Source organism: Blastocystis hominis, assembly GCF_000151665.1.
Source record: "Blastocystis hominis, Singapore isolate B (sub-type 7) whole genome shotgun sequence assembly, scaffold_8".
Lineage (NCBI taxonomy): Eukaryota > Bigyra > Opalinata > Blastocystidae > Blastocystis > Blastocystis hominis.
The window spans coordinates 249961-269841 of record NW_013171867.1 but is presented as its reverse complement, the minus strand read 5'-3'; the positions used below and the strand labels follow the sequence as shown (position 1 = coordinate 269841).

The window sequence follows — 19881 nt, the reverse complement described above, 5'->3', positions numbered from 1 at the left end:
CGGACCACAGGCAGTCGTTTGTAAGCAGTGCGGCTTCTTCGTGAACAAGCCAATGGCGGAGATGCAGCAGCTGCTGAACGGAGTGTATCAAAGCCACCCTTGTGGGAAGGTTTTGAGTTGTGAGGTCGGTCCCAATGGACAGCTTCGTTTTTCCTGTTCCAATTGTAATTTTTCTGTAATAATCTAATGCAATATGCTGTTTTGTTTCCAAACGTTCACTTGCATTTCATTTTTCCATGACCACCGGAACCGTTGTAGTATTGGGGGATATCGGCAGAAGTCCGAGAATGCAATATCACTGCATGTCTCTTGCCTCGGAGGGAGTCGATGTGAGTGACTTTCGTTCATTCTTTTGAATAGGTAAATATTGTTGCATATGACGGGAAGAAATGCTGCGAGGAAGTCGAGTCCAATAAGAAGATCACAAAATACCTCATTGACAGTAATCTGTTTAGCAAATTGCCGCGCAGCTTATTTCTTCTGTACGCCCCCTTCAAAGTTCTCTTTCAAGTATGCGTGATGTTCGCCTTCGCGCTAGATTTTCCAACTCTTCTATCTCCTTCTCTTCAAAACACCGAAACCCGATTTTTACTTAGTTCAGAATCCACCTAGCATCCCCACATTGTTTGTTGTCTGGCTGGTCGCTCGGTTGCAGAAAGCCAAGTTTTTCATTGACTGGCACAACTTTGGGTATTTTTTATTTGTTACGATTGTAAACCAAGCTACACGATTCTTGTACTTTCTCTCGGAACAAACCATCCTCGTATTGATTCACTCCTCTCGATCGAAGCCTAGTCGTCAGCATTTCTAAGTGGATCGAGCACTTCTTCGGGCAGCGCAGCGACGGCAATCTCTGCGTCACCCGCGCAATGAAAGTTTCACCGTTCTGTGCTCCCCACTTTTGTAGAACTGGCTTCGATCGGAGTGGAACATCGAAGCTTCCGTTCTCTACGACCGAGCCCCCACCTTCTTCCATCCCACTTCGCTTGCCGATCGCCACGCGCTCTTCCAGCGCATCCTCCCTCAACTCGGCTTTCCCTGCACAGCTCAGCAAACCCTCTTCACGGAGATGGACAAAAACGGCGAAGTCTGTCTTCGCGCCAATCGTCCCGCGCTGCTGGTGAGTTCGACAAGCTGGACGGAAGATGAGGACTTCCACATCTTGCTGAACGCGCTGCAGACGCTGGACCAGACGTACTGCTTGTTTGTTGCATGAAACAAAGTTACGAGGTGACGGAGGGCTTGAAGGTGGTGTGCGTGATCACCGGCACGGGGCCTTTGAAGGAGTATTACGAGCAGCTCGTGGAGGAGATGAAGCTGCAGCACGTTTGGATTAAAACGATGTAGATGGTGTTAAGGTTATTGAACTAGCCAATAGATGGCTGGAATACTCGGACTATCCGTTGCTGCTGGGCGCGGCCGATCTCGGTGTGTGTCTGCACACGTCGAGCAGCGGGTTGGATCTCCCGATGAAAGTGGTGGACATGTTTGGCTGCGGATTGCCGGTCTGCGCAGCAGGGTTCAACTGCATTGCGGAGCTTGTGGTGGATGAGCAGAATGGACTGGTGTTCGAATCGGAAATGCAGCTGGAAGAAAAGCTGCAGGCGCTGCTGAAGGACTTTCCTCGGAACCAAGAGCGATTGACGGAGCTGCGGCGAGGCGTCGAGGAATCGCAGAGCGTTTGCTGGGAGGAGAACTGGAAGAAGTGTGCGAAGCCCGTGATTTTGTGTTGCCTTGTTTGTTGTGAACAAACAGAGAAGGGTAGTTGCTATTGTTGTTGTTGTAGTTGTAGTTGGAACTGTTGTTGTAGCTGCTCTGTATCTTCGGAAGTGAGCACGATGTGCTGCACAGAAATCACATCTGCGTGGGCTGTGAAATAAACCGATAAACTATCGAATTGGAACTTCGTCACACGTCGGTCGGATCGCTTGCTCACATCTGCGCCCAGCACTTGAAGCAGCACTTCGTGCATCTCCTCTGCAGTTTTATAAAAGTGGAATTTGCCCTCGAGAGCGTTCAGTTCGCTCAGCGCTTCCTCGGAGAATCGAACATCACGCAGACTTCCTTTTTCCATCACCCACTGCGGAGTAATCGCGTTCTCAATTCGATCAAACGAGGGAAGATAGGGCTTTATATCGAGAATCGGCGATCCATCCACGATATCCGTGTCTATTCAATCACTTTCTCGCTCGTCTCTTCTCACTCGACACGACTAAATATCGCTTCTTGCCCCAAGCGTGGACTTCTTCGAGTTTTACAACGCTTAAGCCGATGGGACATGGGCGATGCGGAGTGCGTGTAGCGAAGAGTCCCGTGCTTTTGCCGAGCAAACGGGGAGGACGCACTTTTGCCTAGAGAACAAACACGTCTCGAGAAAATACGGGGAAGGTAACTCCTTTTTCTTGCTGGGATTTCTGTAAGGTGGAAATGTTTGTGTTCATGTGGAACACAAAAATGACCCAAATGTGACTGTAGGAACTCAGATCATCAAACGTGGGGGGAGGAACCCACTCCTCGATTTCAATTCTTGAACGAGCTAAAGGGACGAGGCCGGGCTGTCTTGGCACACCTTGGCAATGAACATAGCACGAACGAGCATAGGCGATGGGCTTGAACTGGTAGCCATCTCCCTCCACCTCTTTTCGTTTTTCCTCAATTACCTTTCGGAGATCCTGCTTATCAATACAAAAGTCCAAATAAACCTTTTCTGCACGAGTTCGACCAACTCGCTCTGTCCATCGTAATTTTTCTGCAGTTTTACGTTTTTTCTTTTCGTCTTGAATCTAGTATCGAGAGAAAACGAAAAGAGTACGATAGCAAGGATTGCTTTTCTTTGAACGATTTCATACAAAATATGTGCAAAAAAGAATGTGAGAATCGAGGAGAGTAGCAAAAGAATGCTGTTCTCCATAGCGAAACAAAACTTGAAAAAGAATGTGAAAAAATAGTATCGATGTGACCTATGTATTGTTTTTGTTTAAAAAATCGTAAAAATATTCACTTTCTGTGAGTATGTAAAATCACCAAACGTTTTCTCATTAAGTACTAAGCTTCTGACTCGTATCGTACTGCAAAAGTCTTTCTAGTTTTGTATTTTCTTCAAATTGATTGTTTGGTCAAGATGAGGAAAAATAGTGGCATCTTTTGGATTCGCCATTTTTGTACAAAAATGGCTGTAAAAAAGGGAGTCGTGTTTTGTCTATGGAGTATTGTTCTCGGATGGATTGTCGTCACTGTGTTCTTATTTTCGTAGTGATTTGCGTGATGTTTCCCATTCTAGAAAGCAAATCGATATCCGCGATGGAATGATGCTCCGAAGTGGAAAAGTAAGTATATCTCAAAGTATATTTTTTAACAAAAGAGCTCCTCGCAATTCGGCAGCCCTTTGTATGACGTGACTCTCGTTTCGCAGTGCTCGTATATTTCATATTGTGTTGTGAATTAGTGTGGATCGATTTGTACTCTTTATCCAAGAAATAGTGACTCGCTGGGATGGGTGACTATGCTTTATGTCCATTATTATTTGCAGAGAAATCAGCATTGCCATTCGAGTCGATGATTCTTCTGGAGCTGCCCTACGCGAGTTTGTGAAACAGCAAACCCTCCCAAATCGCGTTCACTTATCATACCTAAAAGATAACTCGAATCACTATCCAATAAACCGTCTTCGCAACTTGGCAATCAACAACACATTCACTTCCCATTTTTTCATGACAGACATCGATGTCTGGCCTGCCTGTACTTTCTTTTGCATCCTCACCACTCAGCGGATCTTTATTCGACTCTTCTCAAACTCCCGCCATCCATTCTTTCGGAACAGAAACAAGCGATCGTAGTGCCCGCATTTGAAGTTTCCTACAACAGCAAGCAATTGCGAATCGTTGACAACACAAAAGGGATTAATCGGGGAAAAGATGCTGTTTGCACCGATCTTGAAACATGCTGGTTCAAGTAAAAAACAACACAGAATCCTTGAAGATTATAGACACCTTTTTATGGTTCCTCACCACAAAGCCGAATTGTTATCATGTTTGAAATACGGTCCCTGCACGATTTTTAAAGCACAGCAACTCACTCACGTTGCATTCCACTATTTATTTTATCTAGTCCTCCACAGATTACGAGAAGTGGAAAGAATGCACCAATTCCTCCGAATACGTGTTCGATCTCGAATGTTTCAAGAACGAGGGCTATGAGCCCTACGTCGTCGTGAAAAAGGACGCCTCATTGCATATCCCCAACTCCATTGCCAGACATCTCTCTTAACACTACCTGAATTCGATGAGCAGTACGTGGACTACGGCCAAAACAAGCTAATCTGGATCTTCCGGCTGCGTCTGCTTGGCTACAAGTTCCGCGTGCTGTATCACTCGTTCGCTGTCCATGTCCCTCATCCGAGTTCTTCCTACGATGGCTATCTGCACTCGATGCGGAACAAAGGGAAGCTCACGGAGATGGATTTGCACATGAAGGTAGGGAGTTTTGGATGGTTGGGACCAAGAAATTCATCGAGGAGTTGCGACAGAGAGGCATTGCGCTGCGCGACATGCTTCCCTTGTGTCCGGGAACAGAACAGTCTTTGTTGTGGAGTTTAATCGAATCGGAATAGCTGTATCATAGAATCTGGTGTTTGTTTGACTCAAATTATGCCTCTCTTTGGTTCCTTTCCTCTAGACGATAACTCCGCGTTTCTGTACACTCTGGGAACAACAGGAGCCGTAGCCCTTACGATCATGGCTTCCCGTTTTTTCAATCTCTGTTCTTCGGCAGCTTCTAGGAAGTTGCTACATATTTGTAATGCATCAATTCTAAAAAGCTAATTCTTAGGTATGGCTCCCGTGTTTATTCTCTGTTGGCCGCTCTTTGCGAATACAGAGAAATCCATGTACTATGCAATGTCGAGTATGTAAATAAAAACAAATTCAATCATTTTTAGTTCCGTTTGCGTACACCGCCGTTTTTTGGCTGGTAGGAAGCGGAGTTATCTCGAGTAATGTGATCGTCAAGTCAATGAGTCGTTCTGGAAACAAAGCAGAGCTTAAAATCGGTCCTGTGCAATATGGCTTGATCATGACGCTTATGGCGTATTGCTATTGGAAACGAGTCGAAGCGATTTTTGTCATCATGACTCTGTCATTTGGTGATGGATTCGCTGCTCTCTTGGGTAGCATCTCTGCAAACACCAAGAAGCTTTGGTGGAACAGCTCTAAATCGTGGATGGGTTTGATTAGTTATATCATCTTCAGCGCTGCCGGCATCATCGGCGTGTGCTGGTATTTCACCGAGTAGACATTCTGATTGGGTGTGTTACGCGTAGAGAGAATTTAATGTACATTTCAGACAAAAATTACATTCAAAACGCGCTGATTGTGTCGGTAGTTTGTGGACTGATTGAAACGTTAACGATCCACAACTACGACAATGTGACAATTGCAGTCATGGCCGTTTTGACGTACTATTATGTGAAATGAGGAGTTCAATTTCTTTTTGTTAGAAACCTTTTTATTCCTTACACTTGTAGTTTATGCAATAAGAAAAGTGATCCACTAGGACAATGCAGCTGAAGGAGTGGCTTCGTGTTCTCCGTGTGATTGCTGTGGTCACTGCAATCAAATTCATCATGATTCCATCGTATCACAGCACGGACTTTGAAGTTCATCGAAATTGGTTAGCCATCACGCATTCCCTTCCAATCTCGAAATGGTATTATGAAGTGAGAGTGCGCGACTCAAATTGATTGGTAGAACACGTCAGAATGGACATTGGACTATCCTCCCTTTTTTGCATGGTTCGAGTATTTGCTTTCTCAAGTGGCCGAATGGTTTGACCCTGAAATGTTAAAAGTATTCGTATTTTCGCGTTCATTAAGAAAAGGTGGAGAATCTCAACTATGCAAGTGCGAAAACAGTTCTATTCCAACGATTATCCGTGGAAGCGACCGATTTCGTGTTGATCGGCACACTCATCTACTACTTTTTCTTCCCCCGCGTCACTTCCTTCCGGTCTTCGCTTCTTTTCTTTTCCCTCTGCGTGTTTGCTCCCGGCTTCCTCATCGTAGACCACATCCACTTCCAATACAACGGCTATTTAATCGGCCTTTACCTTCTTTCCATCGTTCTTCTCTTCTTTGTATTTCTCCACTTCTTTTCGATTTCTTTCAGAACCATCCGCTGCTCGCCGCGCTTTGTTTCTCCTTCACCATGAATTCAAAACACTTATTCTGCTTCCAAGCGCCCATCTTCTTCGTTTTTTTGTTGAAAACCTACTGCATTGGCGGGAAGCTTTCCCTCCAACGTTTCTCTCTTCGCTTCCTCCTTCTTGCCGCCATCGTTCTTCTGAGTATTCTCAGCTTGTTGACTGACTCATTCCAGCCTTCTTCGTTTCTTTTTATCCCATTATCCGAAACGACCCAATCGCCGATTTCTTACAAGTTCTTTCGCGTCTTTTCCCTTTCCAGCGAGGCTTGCTGCACGCTTATTGGGCGCCCAATTTCTGGGCGTTGTACGCGGGGATCGATCGTGTTGCCGGCTTTGTGATTCGAAAAGCGTGTGCACTGGGCTGGCTTTGTGGAATTCCAGTAATGGAGGGGAATTCGGCGGATGGGAAAGTGGGGTTGGTGCACTTCGCGGTGCTCCCTGAAATCTCGTCGATGCAGACGATGGTGCTGATCGCGGCGGTCTACGCAGTAGGACGCAACGCAAAGAAAGAGAGTAAAACGTAGCCGATCTTGTGGACTCTGTGGAAGCGACCGAGCGGCGAGATGTTGATTCGATGTAGGAAGAGCGAGAGGCTTTTTTTAATGCGCTCTAGGCTCCGTTCTATCCACGCTGAGCTATTTCTTGTTCGGCTGGCACGTGCACGAGAAGGCCATTCTTCCCGTGCTCGTTCTGCTCGGCCTGCTGCTTCCTCGCTCTGCGGAGGACGCCAAGATCTTCTGGCTGGCGAGTCTATCGGGCACCGTGGGCTTGTTCCCGCTGCTCTTCACGCTCCGCGACGAAATCACGGAGTTTCTGCTCACCGCGAGCTATCTGTGGATCAGCTGGAGCCTGCTGCGCGCGCAGTTCGGAGCCGCGTGGAGCGCTGCGTTCGGGCGGATCGACGTTGCGGTGATCGCTGGGATTCTGGGCGCGGTGGGGTTCGCGACGTGCGTGTGTCCGATCTGGTTCAAGTAGGCACAGCGGAGAGCGTTGAGCGAGCAGAAACTACCCGTTCCTCCCCTTGATGGCGATTTCGCTGAGCTGCGCGCTGGGGAACCTGCTCGTGTTTCTCGAGAGCTTCCAACAAACACAAAAACCAAAGCAAGATTGACTTGATTGTTCACACACACTCGATCACGGCCGGCCCGCCCCGTGCGCCGCCTCACTATTCCCAAAGCTAGCGAAGTGCCCGGACTTCTGCGTCGTCGGCGACCCGATCTCGATCGTCATGTTCTTCCCTGCGAATCGGCCCAGCCGTCTGCACCTCACTCTCCCTCCTCAACCCTACGGCGGATTCACAGCGCCCGGCCCACCGGGTCCATTGGGTCCACCAGGACCATTGGGACCACTGGGACCATTGGGACCATTCTGCACATTTGTCCCCAAACCTCCCAAATTGGGGACATTGGGCCCACTCTGCACGGGGTCGGGGAGATTCAGCGGCTGGACGGGTTTCCGCACGGGCGACCCGGCGGTCTGCACGCGGGACCCCATCAGCGACGCCACCGCCGGCACCGCTGGAACCGCGGGGGGCGTGGGGGAGCGCGCGGCGCGCGGCGAGGCGGGGGGATGCAGACGCGTCACCGGGGCCACGGCCGCGCTGCCGGCCAGATTTAACCGCGGGATGGCGTCCAACCGCGGGGAGGCGGCGGTGCGGGCGGGGAGGGCGGCGACGGGGGATCCCCGCGGGGAGATGCGCGGCGAGGCGGCCGGGGAGGCGGAGCGGAGCGAGGACTGGGAGGCGGAGGGCAGGAGGACGGGACGGATGGGCGCGATCCCCGCGGGGGGCGCGGGAGGCGAGGCGGCGGGCGGCGGCGAGGCGCGGAGCGAAGGGAAGGAGGGCGCGGAGCGGAGCGTGGAGGTGAGACCGAGCCCGCTGCGCAGCGTGCCGCTCTGCGAAGGAGGAGAGCCAGGCAGAGGCGGAGGCGAGGCGCGGACCGAAGCGGCAGGGAGCGGAGGAGGCGAGGTGCGCGGCGACTGGGAGGGCGGAGACAGCTTCTTGATGGAGGTGACGGAGGCGCGGAGGTGGAGCGTGTCGTCGGCGGAGAGCTCGCGCGCGCGCTGCTCGGCGGCCTGCTGGATGGCGAGCTCGGCGCGCGCCTGGTACTCGCGCAGCTCGCGCTCGAGCGAGGCCTGCTTCTGCTTGGCCTGGGCCTGGAAGGCGGCGAGGTCGGCGAGCTGCGCGCGCAGCGAGGCGTTCTCGGCGGTGAGACGCGTCTCCGCGTCGGTGGAGGCCTTGAGGTCTTCTTGGAGCGTGTTGATCTGGTCGTTGAGGTTGGCCATGGCGCCACGCATCATGTCTGGAGGTGAGAGCGTGGAAACGGGGAAACCGATCTGGTCGATGTAGCCGTTGAGCGACTCGACGATGTGGTCGGCGTGCTCGGGATTCAAGTCGGTGGTGTCTGGGAGTGAGGCCTGGGATGCGGAGGGACTGGTCACGAGGTCGTACATGCTCTGAAGGCGCAGCACGTCGTCGTTGAGATCGGTGATCATCCGATTCAGCTCCTCGATCTTGGCGTCCTTCTCTCGGATCACCGTCTTCAAATTGGACTCGATGGTGGCCACCATCATCTCGTACGTCTTCTTCATGCCCTCGATCATCACGCTCACCTGGCTCTCATCGCTCTCCCCGTTCTCCTTCCGCTTCTGGATCTCCTCCACGATCTGCCGACGCACCTCGATCTCCTTCAGATCGATCGCCGTCTGCAGCTCCCGATCGAAATGCTCCCGCAGCTGCCTCGCCTCCGCGTCCTTCTCGCGCAGCAGTCGCTTCAGCCGCTCCACGTCGGCTCCGTTCAGCACTCGCGCCGAGAGCAGCGCGGAGTCGTCCTACCGATCACTCCGTTCTGCGAGCGATACGCCGAAAGGGTTGAGTCGCCGCCCTCCCGCGGTGCGCTGGACGGGCATGGGCTTGTTATCGACTCTTTGAATCAGAGAAGAGAGAGAAAGAAAAGCACTTGGACTGCACGATCTTGATCGATTTCGCGATGGTGATCTGCTCCAGCGCGCTGAAGGTCTCGTCGAAGTCGCCCTTCTCGTTGCTGATGTTCACGATCAGATGCACCGGGCCCGCCATCGACCCCACCAGCGACGTCTACGCCTCACCGCGGCCTTCTTCGCCTACGGAGAGCAGATGCGTGAGTCGGCAGTTCCGGAAAATCACGCGCTGGTTCGGCTTGCTTTGCGAATCCACCAGCGAGCGCAGGCACTGCATCAGATACATCAAGTCGGTGTTGATGTGCCCGGCCTCCTGGCTTCGCTCGCCCGACGCGTTCGTGCGGTTCAGACGCTCGCTGCCGGCGAGGTCCACGATGCGGCACGTCGCGATGATCTCGCGCATGAACTGCTTGTTGGTGCGGATGAGGTTGAACGTGCACATGGTGTGCGAACGCGAGGAGTCCAGGTTCATTTTCGTCTCCGCGACGTGCTTCTCTTTGGTCCCCATCGCGATGACGTCCATGCCTTCTTTCAGCGAGGAGATTTGTTTTTCCTGGATAGGAGACAATGCACAGCAATACGGTGAGGTTAATTATGTGAAGGAACCCGTTCGCATCAGAACGAGCATTCAGCATCGGCTTGCTTTGACCGACGCGGATCGTCGGCGAGAGCAGATCGTAGATGCAGTTTTGATAGTCTTCCAGGAAACTCATCTCTAAGGTCACTTTCTCTTCATTCGTGTCAAAGCGAGATTTGAAATCAAAAGTTCCCATTCCATTTATAATATAATGCAGGGCGCGGGGAATCAGGCCTTGGTTCCTACACAACAGAGCACATGTGCACAACCCACCCTTCAGGACCCATGATTGTATACGTTTTGCCACTTCCTGTCACTCCATACGCCATAATCAGGCAGCTCTGTCCCTTCAGGAACCCATCGAGAAGATTCTTCGTTGTGACGTCGAACACACGTTCTTGGGTCGTAGATGGTACGAAGATCTCAGAATATTCAAAATCTGCTTCGATGCGTCCATTTTTATACGTCTAGAACACTATCGCCCAATTTGAAATTCCTACGACAGAATCCTCTGGTACCTCCAATCGGAGATGTTTCGAATCTTTCACATTGAGATAGTCCATCAGATCCGTATTCCCATCTTTCTGGGGTCTGATTCTCAAGAACAATTTAAAGGAAAATTTGCTCTCTGTCGATTCCGCTTTTTCCATCCTCTAATACATATTTTTTGTTCCCTCCTTCCAGGGCGTTTTGTCCGTTTTCTCAACAAACAAAAAAACAGCTCCATTTACTATCCGCTCTGCCGTGTTTTCTTGTTACCTCTCGACGTCATTCCTGCCCCAAATCGAACTCCTTTGTCTCAACAAACAATTCACCTCCATTTCTCACTTCCCCTTCTCCGCTTCTGCTTCTGCTTCCGCCTCCTTTTTCGCCCTCTCCGCCTCGTTTCTCTTCATTTCCTGCTCATCCAAGAACCTCTGCACATCTTCGCTTACAAGCCCCTTCTCCAGCTCCTCGTCCTCCGCCTCATTCGTCGCCTGCTCATACGCGCTCTCATCGAACGTCTTGGTCTCCACGAACGCCTCGGCCTTCTTCTTCCGCTTCTCCAGCACGCCGTATCCCATCGCCGCCGCGCGGTCGAATTGCTGCGACGTGTCGGGCAGCGCGTTCGGGTTCGTCGCGTCCGCGTTGCTCTGCGGTTGGTACGTGGCGGGGAACTGATATCCAGGGTCCTGGAGGCTGCAAATGAGCGTCAGTCCGCGTCCTCACTCGATTCCGCGCGCTTCCAGACCGAGAATCAGCGCGTCGCGATCGCTGCGCACGATGGACTCCTTCGCGACCGGGTTCGGATCGGCGAACGCCCAGCGGATGTTCAGCACTTCCTGCTGGTCCAGAGCCTGTCCGGCCATGGCGACCTTGGCGAACTCGGCGCTGCAGCGCATTCGGAATCGCACGAAAGCGATGGAGAGGCGGAAGATCACGTTCACTAATTCCACTTCGCCGAACTCCGAGAAGTGCCGCGTGATCGCTTCTTTCAGGTCGTACCCGTCGAGACGCTTCAGACCCGCCACGTACAGCGTGCGGCACGCGTCGTTGATCGAGCCGACTGTGCATCACCGCCATGATCATGCATGCCTACTTCCGCCCATATCCTTGCGATGCTCGCCGAATCGCTCGCGGCCGAAGCAGTCCCGGTCCAGCTTGATGTTTTTGAGATCCGCGGGGATCGGGATGCGATGGTAGTACTCGCACGCGCTTCCCTTCGCGCAGCACCCGCGCGCGAAATGGATGCAGAACCACGCCTCCTTTCCCTCCGCCGCCGCCTTGTCCGCGCGCGTGTACCCGGCGTCGCGCGCCACGTTGCACCGCGTCGTCGCTGGCTCGCCTTGCTCCATTCCGTACGACCAGTTGTCGCCCACCCACCGACCGTACCAGATGTTGTATTCGTTGTTGCCCTCGCGCCGCGAGCGGTTCGCCGCGATCCATTCCACTTGCTTCCGCGCAGGACGCTTTAGGAACTGCTCGTTTTGACGGTCGTACGCGATGGACAGCGCATCGCCAGGAGCGCCGCGGCCGTACCAGCCCGTGCCGGACGCCACGGGACCCAGCTCGGCGGGACGCTGCCACTGCGTCTGCCCGGTGACTGTGTTGATGTAATATAGACTGTCGGTTTTGGGATCGATCGCCTCTCTCCACTGGGAGGCTTCTCCAGCCTAGGGGTGTGAATAGAACAACAAACAGAGAGTACTTGATCACGAACCATGGCTGTGTCCATTTGAAGACCTCCTCCGCCGAGGGGCTTCTTTTCTCTACAGATGTGACAATAATTTCCCGTTCCAAAGTTGCTATTTCCACACTTCGGACATGTCCAGTTCTTCTCTACGATACCGAATGATTGACCCACGGGACCTGCAATTCCCACCTATTCATCGAATTCAGAATTCAAAAAACTACATGAACTTCAGTTCGTGGTGGCTTTCGCAATTTCACATCGTCATGTTTACGCAGATATTCATTCGGATCCGCATCCATGATAGAAGGTGATGTTGTGAGATAATCAATGAGAATACCAAAATAGGCACTTTTCTATCGAAATCCCCAAGTTTTGGAATTCCCAAAATCATCATTCTTTCATTTTCACCTCTTCATGCAATCAAATCAAAAGATTGAGGACGTGAAAGGAGAGAACAACGAGGGATCTGCAAAACGAAAGGGAATTTCGCGATGGCAACAAAAGGTTCACGACAAATCAGACAAGCAAAGACTCAATGTAGCTGGTTCGCTCAGTTTTTAAATTGCTAGAATGGGCCCAATGTAGGAAGTCACGAAGAGATCGACATGGAGCAAACCGCATATGCCATGGAAGAGGACGCGCCTCCTTCTCCTGAAGACGATCTACGCGTTTTGGTGTACAAAGAAAAAGTCCCTACCCCCGAAACTGGATATCAAAACAAGCTGCGTGTGCTCTATTCCAAAACAAACAGCACCGAGATGGCTACATCGATTCCTACGCGCCCACTGCCTTCTTCTCCCGAGAAAACACTGAACGCTCCCGATCTTCGAAACGACTACTATCTAAACCTTCTGGATTGGGGAGCGAACAACATTCTCGCTGTTGCACTCGAAGACAAAGTCTATCTCTGGAATCCCTCCACCGGTAATGTCGACCAGTTTTCTCCCTGCAAGAACGGCGAATATATCTGCTCTCTGTCTTGGCTGAAAGACGGAGGGAATTATCTGGCCGTCGGAACAAGCTCGAACGACGTGCAGCTCTGGGATTGCGCCCAGCAGAAGAAAACGCGCACGATGGGCGGCCATAAGGCCAGAGTGGGCGCACTCGCTTGGAATCACTATCTCCTCACCTCTGGAGGCCGCGATGCCCTCGTCATTAATCATGATGTCCGCATCGCGAACCACGTCACCACAATCTACCACGGACATGACCAGGAGGTGTGTGGTCTAGCGTGGTCCCTGGACGGGAAGTATCTCGCTTCCGGGGGAAATGACAATCGAGTTTGTTTGTTTGATAGTCAAGTTGCAGGGGACGTCGAAGCGTTCAATATCCTCACCGATCACACGGTCGCTGTGCGTGCACTGGCGTGGTGCCCCTACCAGAGCAATATCTTAGCCACTGGAGGAGGAACGGCCGATCGATGCATCAAGTTGTGGAATGCGTCTTCCGGGACGTTGCTGAATAGTATCGACACGGGGTCGCAAGTGTGCTCATTGCGGTGGAATCCGCACGAAAAAGAACTGCTTTCTTCTCATGGATATGCAAAGAATCAGCTTTGTCTGTGGAAGTATCCCAGTATGACGCTGATCAAGGAGTTCTTTGGACACGAAAATCGAATTCTGCATCTGGCAGTATCGCCAGATGGCACTGTTGTATGCTCGGCAGGAGCTGATGAACGCATGACATTCTGGAGGATCTTTGGAACGAGCTATTCTGACAAGAAGAGTGGTGTCCCATCGAATTCTGCATCGATGCCGTCTTTTAACCGTATACGATAAAATGTTTGATGAAAACAAAAATATAATCGCGGAATTTGATTTCTTACAAAAGATTTTATTTTAGCGCGTGATCCAAAATTGTGTACTCGCCCATTGTGGGAAGATGAATACGAAAATCAAGTATTATTATTCATCCTCTGGAGAAGTACCGAAATGTCCTGTGGATTCTACAAGGTCAACTCCAGAAAGTGAGGAGCCTAAAGTGAAAGGCATCCAAAGAAAGAAATCTGGACATGATGAGTCCAGCCGAGAACCAGTGAACAACCCAACTACTCTACCACCTATTACCATTCGCATCCCAACGTTTCGAAGTAGAAGAAAGACTATGAATTACCGGAATACTGTCTGTTATGGAGAATTAAATTCATTACGGAACAGTGGTGGCGGATTTCGCAACAGCCTCGCAAATGACGCTTACTACCCGTCACTGAAACAATCCGATCCTGTTTTGGAGAAAACTCCTTCTTTTCCCCAATTGTCTAATTCAGAGAAGAGAAAATCTCTGAACTCCAGTAATGCCTTTAGTGACATTAGTTCATCTGTGCCTTCTATCACTCATCAACAGAACAGTGCTCGATCATTCCGCGTCGACTCAGTGGATGATGATCAGCCTTCATCTTCATACGTTTCCATTCGAACATCCAAAAGGAAGGGTTCATTCCATTCTTCCAATTCAGATTCGTCCGTCTCTGGCTATGATCCTGTGAATCATGAATATGTTCCATTTTTGGATAATGGAACTGGTGCTTCTTCGTATCTAACAGATCAAGACTTTTTATCAATTTTATCTATTGCATATGCTAAGATTTTGCCATTTGGTGTTTGTTGGAATCTTGAATTACGAGCGTTGCATACAATGGTGCACTCGGATTGTTCAAAGCGATGAGAGAATGCGATTCACTTGCCCACTCTTCAATCAGTATTATTATTATTAATATACCTTTCTACTAATAGATAATAATATATAACAACAAACACTAACAACAACAACAATACACACTTCTCTTTCTCTTCTTAAATATCAATCTGATGCACATCGTCCAAGGACATGGTCAGTCTGTCCGTTCCACGAATCTCAAAACTCACAAACTCATTGGTTCCCTTTCTCAACAGCGGCTCGGGCACATACAGCGTCAACTGCGGTCCCACGGTCCAATAGCGTCCCAAGTTGAATCCATTGGCGTAGATGTGTCCCTTGGTCCATCCCTTGGGGTTAATGAACGTATCCGCCGTCTCTTTAATCTCCACAAAGCTTCGATAGAAGGCGGGTCCCGTTCGCTCCGCCTCTTCTTCGTTCGCTTCCTTCACGGGCTTCCACTGCACATTGGAGAGATCCTTCATGCCCAATCGCATCATCTCCCATCCCTGCAGCACGCCTCCGTTCAGCGTCACATCGCCCAGAATGCCCTTCCGATCGGTCATCTGCGCTCCGTAGTTCAATCGGCCCATGCTCTCCACCAGGATATCCAGCACGCCGCTGCCCGGAACCTCCACCGTCACCGAGCAGTTCGCTCGCTCGATGAGTCCCAGGAAGGCTTGGTCCAGGAACACGTACGCGCGATCGTGCACGGTGGCTACTCGCAGCGTGCCGCCCTGCACGATGGACGTGCGATACAGCACAAACCCGTAGTCCAGACCCAGTTTCTCCATCGACAGCGGACGATCGGCCTTCACGGGCTGCCGGTCCAGTGCTTCCAAGTTCTCCCAGAGCGACGCGCGCTCCGTGAAGCGGATCGTTCCGTAGCTCGCCTTCTTCGTGTCCTGCACGTCGTACTGCGGCAGCTTCTTCCACTTGCCGATCTGATCGCGGATCGCTTTGTATTTCTCCGTCATGTCGCCCGCTTCGGACAGCGGAGCGTCGTAATCGTAGCTCGTCGGCTGCGGCTGCAGCAGCTCGCCGCCGCCGTTCGCGCCGCTCATGAAGCCCCAGTTGGTGCCTCCGATGAACACGTAGAAGTTCCAATTGGCTCCCATCTCGTACATCTCCGTCATCGTGTCCAGGATCGGCTGGATCGCCGTCTTCTGATGTTTCTCCGTCCAGTGGTCCAGCCACCCCGGGTAGAACTCCGAGTTCTGCAGAGGACCCACCGGCTCGTACTTCCGCATCACCGCCAGCTGGCTGTGCGCGTCGCCGGGACCGAAATCCACGGTGCTGTAGGCCTTGCCGGCCAGACGGCCGCAGGTCACCATTTGGTCGGTGGGACCATCGGTTGTGAAGGTGACGTAGGTGGTGTCGGGACCTAAATACTGAACCGTGAGGTCGTAGAGCTGCGCCAAGTAGTCCTTGTCACAGGCAGGGTAACTGCCATACTCGTTCTCAATCTGCACCATGATAATGCCTCCTCCGTTTGTGATCATATGGGGAGCCAGGATGGGGAGCAGCACGCTGTACCAGGCAGTGACCGGTTTCATGTACTTGGGATCGTTGGTTCGGATTTGGATGTCGTCCTCCTTGAGCAACCAGTAGGGAAGGCCTCCAAACTCCCATTCGGCACAAATATAAGGTCCAGGACGCACAATGACCAAAAAGTTGTACTTCTCAGCGAGGGTCAAATATCGGTTAAGATCGTTGGCCCCCTCGAATTGAAACTCTCCCTGCTCCGGCTCGTGCATATTCCAAGCAATGTAGGTTTCGACCGTGTTCATACCTGCGTTGGCCAGCTTCTTGAAGGTGTCCTCCCAGCGATCTGGATGGACTCTGAAATAGTGGAAAGCAGCGGAGATGAGCTGAATGGGCTGGTTGTTGAGAAGATACGAATCCTTTCCGATGGTAAAATTACCAGCAAATACACTCGTGAAAAGGGTCAAGAGAAGTAAAAGGTTTACCATAGTTAAAGATTAAAATGAGGATAGTGGGGAGGGGATGAAATGAGACACAATTGAATGAAACGCCTTGGTTATTATTATAGCAGCTCACATCACATCACACCTCTCTCTCAAACTTATTCCCAACAAACACGCAATGGATTGAAGAAATGTACTTTCGTTTACTTAGCACGGACAGTGGACTTAATAATACCCACAGCGACAGTCTGTCTCATATCACGGACGGCGAAACGACCCAGAGGAGGATAATCCTGGAAGGACTCGACGCAGAGAGGCTTGGAAGGCACCAGCTCGGCCATCATGGACTTTCCGTTCTTGACGATATCGGGGTTCTCACGCAGGACCTTTCCGGTACGCTTATCCATCTCGGACATGATCTTCTCGAACTTGCAGGCAATGTGAGCAGTGTGGCAATCCATCACAGGGCAGTAACCAGGACGAATACCCGAGGGGTGGTTCATCACAATGACCTGAGCGGTGAACGACTCCACTCTGCAAGGAGGATCGTTCTTGGCATCTCCGCACACGTTTCCACGGTGAATGTCCTTCACAGACACGTTCTTCACGTTGAAACCGACGTTGTCTCCGGGCAGAGCCTGAGGAATCGACTCGTGGTGCATTTCCACAGACTTGACTTCAGTGGTCACACCCACGGGAGCGAAGGTCACGGTCATACCGGGCTTCAGGATACCGGTCTCCACACGGCCCACAGGCACTGTACCAATACCTCCGATCTTGTACACATCCTGCAGAGGAAGACGCAGAGGCTTATCCACAGGGCGCTTAGGAGGATGAATGTTGTCCAGAGCCTCAATCAGAGTGGGTCCCTTGTACCAGGGCATGTTAGCAGAGCGCTCCAACATGTTATCTCCGTTGAATCCAGAGATGGGAATGAAGGGAATACGCTCCTCCACCTTCTGGTAACCGACCTTGGTCAAGAAGCTGGTCATCTCAGCCTTGATCTCCTTGTAACGAGCCTCGGAGTAGTTCACGGACTTGTCATCCATCTTGTTCACGCAGCAGATCATCTGCTTCACTCCCAGAGTGTTGGCAAGAAGAGCGTGCTCACGAGTCTGACCGTTCTTTCCGTAACCAGCCTCGAACTCTCCAGTTCCGGCAGCAATGATCAGAATGGCAACATCGGCCTGAGAGGTACCGGTGATCATGTTCTTGATGAAGTCACGGTGACCAGGGGCATCGATGATGGTGAAGAAGTACTTCTCAGTCTGGAACTTCCACAGAGAAATATCAATGGTGATACCACGCTCACGCTCGGCCTTCATCTTGTCCAGCACCCAAGCGTACTTGAAGGATCCCTTACCAATCTCGTTGGCCTCCTTCTCAAAACGCTCAATGGTACGCTTATCAATACCACCGCAAGCATAGATCAAGTGACCAGTGGTGGTGGACTTTCCAGAATCGACGTGTCCAATGACGACCAAGTTAATATGAGGCTTTTCCTTACCCATGATTACAAACGAAAGAGTTTATTGATAAGGAGTGGTTAGAACATTTGTACAGTGGTTTTCCTTCATTATCATGAAATCGGGCAAGCGACGAAATAAGATTTCCGCATTATTTTGCACTGCTTTTTCCAAAATTATTCGCGATGATTGCAATCCTAATCTGTCTAAGAGGAGGAAGATGACGTCAGATAGCACATAGATATTCGGAGGCACAACGTGGATACAACAAAGAGGTGTTCTACACTTCGTTTAGTCCTTCTTTTCGATCTTTCTCTTTTTCTCCCATTTCTCATCCTTTTCTCGCCTCTTGAGCTTGTTTAACTCCCGTGCTTCCGTCTCCATACGGCTTAAATCTTCCTTGCTCGGGTACGAAACCTACAACACATCAAATTCAAATTCCTAATTCTTACCACATATTCTTTATTCAAACTGTCATTTGATGCAATCCAAGCAGAGAATACATGTTCCGCTTTGATTTGCTCGTCAATATGCTCGTAAATTTGTGTCTTCGTAAATTCGCATCGAATTCTTTGAACATCTTCACTCGTGAAATCGATCACTCGTGTTGGGTCGTTCTGTTTCTTGTTGTACTCGGCAAATATAGGCTACAATAGAGGGATAATGCAACAGAGTACCATCGATAAAAACAATCCCGTGCTTGGAGCCATGGGAGTGAACATGGTTCCTCGACTCAAGCTACTATTCGCTGTGTGGAGTGAGCAACGACCTCTCGCCACTTCGATCGCGATTCCGATCATTTTTCGAATCTGATGCAACATGAAGCTCTGTCCCTCCAAACACACGCGGATATACAATCCATCGTGAATTCGAATAGGATCGCTCACCGAAATCCCTAGAATGTGTCTCTGCGCAGAGGAATCGGCACTGGACTTGCCCACCGTGTAATTGTGGAAATTGTGCGTTCCTACAAACAGCGACATGCATGCTCGCAGTCGCGATAGCGCCAGAGAGAGATAGGCTGGCCACTCGTCTTTCGCAACACACCCTCCAAAGCTTCGATCCTGTGCATCCTCTGTGTAAGTGGAGAAGGAAGCCTCGTTGAGAAGCAGTTGCTGTGCGATTTGAAGCGATTTGACACGTTGTCTATTATCGGGACGATCCTCGAAGGGGTTGTCGATCGATTCCTCGGGGTGCTCTCTGCACTTCTGCAAGTAGGCTTCATTTTCGACAAACTCTTTCCAATTGTGGGAAATGTCCTCTCGGATGGAAAGAGGAGGAGTAGAGCTGAAGGGAGAGAGCGTTTCGATAGGAAGAATGTATTCGTACTGGCGACGATCGCAGAAATTCTTGGCGTTGAAATTCTTGGTCGTTCTAGATATGAGACGATGGAAGAGAAAAGCAACTACCGCAGAATCTTAAAAACGCGAATATCGCTTGGAAGACAGCTGTTGATTCGATCCACAGTCTCTTCCTCCTTTCCCTGGACCACTTCCAACTTGCAACTGATCACGTTTCCTGCTGCGTGAACACCCTTGTCCGTTCTAGCTGCGCGATTCCATCCATTCTATATACAATCAGTGCAACTCGATTTCTTTAATACCTTCACAAATCGATTTTCCGCATAAAAGTTCGAATCTGTGATTACACAGGCTTTGTGCAATCCCTCGATTAGTGCATCATCAATCGTGTCTGTATTCTTATTCCTGCAAAATGATCCTATTCGATAACGATATTACGTTTGTAAGCCATGATAGGCAGTTCCGCAATAACCAAACATGACAACATATTTCTTTTTCGTAGCTGCTTCGTCTATAACAGCTACTACTTTCGGTTCTGATTCACTCATTTTTCTATGAATTGAGTTGTGAAAGATCTCTATGGAAACTCTATCAATCGAGTGTGAAATAAAGCTTGCCAATTTGTTTCGATTTCACTTTACAGGTTACGTTTTGCAACTTTCATTTCG

At 50.6% G+C, this 19881-nt stretch overlaps 10 protein-coding genes; 4 read left to right on the top strand and 6 right to left on the bottom strand.

Annotated features, from left to right (window-relative positions):
- Positions 1-236: 236 nt before the first annotated feature.
- GSBLH_T00004758001 (uncharacterized protein) lies at positions 237-4620 on the top strand (the record flags this gene model as incomplete). Its single annotated transcript, XM_013043719.1, has 9 exons — positions 237-329; positions 361-510; positions 539-735; positions 803-875; positions 908-1194; positions 1224-1343; positions 1379-1764; positions 4287-4472; positions 4502-4620. The coding sequence occupies 9 exons, from the start codon at positions 237-239 to the stop codon at positions 4618-4620; spliced, it is 1611 nt and encodes a 536-aa protein (XP_012899173.1).
- A 373-nt stretch (positions 4621-4993) lies between these two features.
- Positions 4994-5480, top strand: GSBLH_T00004757001 (uncharacterized protein). XM_013043718.1 has 2 exons: positions 4994-5285; positions 5318-5480. The coding sequence occupies exons 1-2, from the start codon at positions 5011-5013 to the stop codon at positions 5469-5471; spliced, it is 429 nt and encodes a 142-aa protein (XP_012899172.1). The 5' UTR covers positions 4994-5010; the 3' UTR covers positions 5472-5480.
- Positions 5481-5554: 74 nt separating this feature from the next.
- GSBLH_T00004756001 (uncharacterized protein) lies at positions 5555-7313 on the top strand (the record flags this gene model as incomplete). Its single annotated transcript, XM_013043717.1, has 7 exons — positions 5555-5713; positions 5745-5843; positions 5875-6129; positions 6162-6339; positions 6372-6685; positions 6722-7168; positions 7197-7313. The coding sequence occupies 7 exons, from the start codon at positions 5555-5557 to the stop codon at positions 7311-7313; spliced, it is 1569 nt and encodes a 522-aa protein (XP_012899171.1).
- Positions 7314-7331: 18 nt separating this feature from the next.
- On the bottom strand, positions 7332-9019 carry GSBLH_T00004755001 (uncharacterized protein; the record flags this gene model as incomplete). XM_013043716.1 has 4 exons in its annotated part: positions 8630-9019; positions 8528-8599; positions 7486-8497; positions 7332-7455 (listed from the first exon to the last, which is right to left on the bottom strand). Exons 1-4 carry the CDS (start codon positions 8688-8690, stop codon positions 7332-7334), a joined length of 1269 nt encoding a protein of 422 aa, XP_012899170.1. The 5' UTR covers positions 8691-9019.
- A 272-nt stretch (positions 9020-9291) lies between these two features.
- On the bottom strand, positions 9292-10344 carry GSBLH_T00004754001 (uncharacterized protein; the record flags this gene model as incomplete). XM_013043715.1 has 4 exons in its annotated part: positions 10212-10344; positions 9985-10178; positions 9716-9953; positions 9292-9687 (listed from the first exon to the last, which is right to left on the bottom strand). The coding sequence occupies exons 1-4, from the start codon at positions 10272-10274 to the stop codon at positions 9292-9294; spliced, it is 891 nt and encodes a 296-aa protein (XP_012899169.1). The 5' UTR covers positions 10275-10344.
- Positions 10345-10524: 180 nt separating this feature from the next.
- GSBLH_T00004753001 (uncharacterized protein) lies at positions 10525-12202 on the bottom strand. XM_013043714.1 has 5 exons: positions 12106-12202; positions 11900-12073; positions 11291-11864; positions 10921-11257; positions 10525-10890 (listed from the first exon to the last, which is right to left on the bottom strand). Exons 1-5 carry the CDS (start codon positions 12181-12183, stop codon positions 10536-10538), a joined length of 1518 nt encoding a protein of 505 aa, XP_012899168.1. The 5' UTR covers positions 12184-12202; the 3' UTR covers positions 10525-10535.
- Positions 12203-12489: 287 nt separating this feature from the next.
- Positions 12490-13662, top strand: GSBLH_T00004752001 (uncharacterized protein; the record flags this gene model as incomplete). The annotated part of the gene is made up of 1 exon (XM_013043713.1): positions 12490-13662. One exon carries the CDS (start codon positions 12490-12492, stop codon positions 13660-13662), a length of 1173 nt encoding a protein of 390 aa, XP_012899167.1.
- A 985-nt stretch (positions 13663-14647) lies between these two features.
- On the bottom strand, positions 14648-16491 carry GSBLH_T00004751001 (uncharacterized protein; the record flags this gene model as incomplete). XM_013043712.1 is given in 2 exon segments in its annotated part: positions 14648-14951; positions 14971-16491. The coding sequence occupies 2 exon segments, from the start codon at positions 16489-16491 to the stop codon at positions 14796-14798; spliced, it is 1677 nt and encodes a 558-aa protein (XP_012899166.1). The 3' UTR covers positions 14648-14795.
- Positions 16492-16624: 133 nt separating this feature from the next.
- Positions 16625-17957, bottom strand: GSBLH_T00004750001 (uncharacterized protein; the record flags this gene model as incomplete). XM_013043711.1 has 2 exons in its annotated part: positions 16625-17168; positions 17265-17957. 2 exons carry the CDS (start codon positions 17955-17957, stop codon positions 16650-16652), a joined length of 1212 nt encoding a protein of 403 aa, XP_012899165.1. The 3' UTR covers positions 16625-16649.
- A 602-nt stretch (positions 17958-18559) lies between these two features.
- Positions 18560-19478, bottom strand: GSBLH_T00004749001 (uncharacterized protein; the record flags this gene model as incomplete). The annotated part of the gene is made up of 3 exons (XM_013043710.1): positions 18560-19286; positions 19322-19410; positions 19446-19478. 3 exons carry the CDS (start codon positions 19476-19478, stop codon positions 18560-18562), a joined length of 849 nt encoding a protein of 282 aa, XP_012899164.1.
- Between the last annotated feature and the right edge of the window lie 403 nt (positions 19479-19881).

Excerpts from the sequence above, each read along its gene's own strand:
- GSBLH_T00004757001 (XM_013043718.1), top strand. The coding sequence starts at position 5,011 with ATGAGTCGTTCTGGAAACAAAGCAGAGCTTAAAATCGGTCCTGTGCAA. Across the intron at positions 5,286-5,317 it reads GTGTGCTGGTATTTCACCGA|AGAGAATTTAATGTACATTT; the intron begins GTAGACATTCTG and ends TGTTACGCGTAG.
- GSBLH_T00004753001 (XM_013043714.1), bottom strand. The coding sequence starts at position 12,183 with ATGGATGCGGATCCGAATGAATATCTGCGTAAACATGACGATGTGAAA. Across the intron at positions 12,074-12,105 it reads CACCACGAACTGAAGTTCAT|GTGGGAATTGCAGGTCCCGT; the intron begins GTAGTTTTTTGA and ends TTCGATGAATAG. Across the intron at positions 10,891-10,920 it reads CTGGAAGCGCGCGGAATCGA|CCTCCAGGACCCTGGATATC; the intron begins GTGAGGACGCGG and ends GCTCATTTGCAG.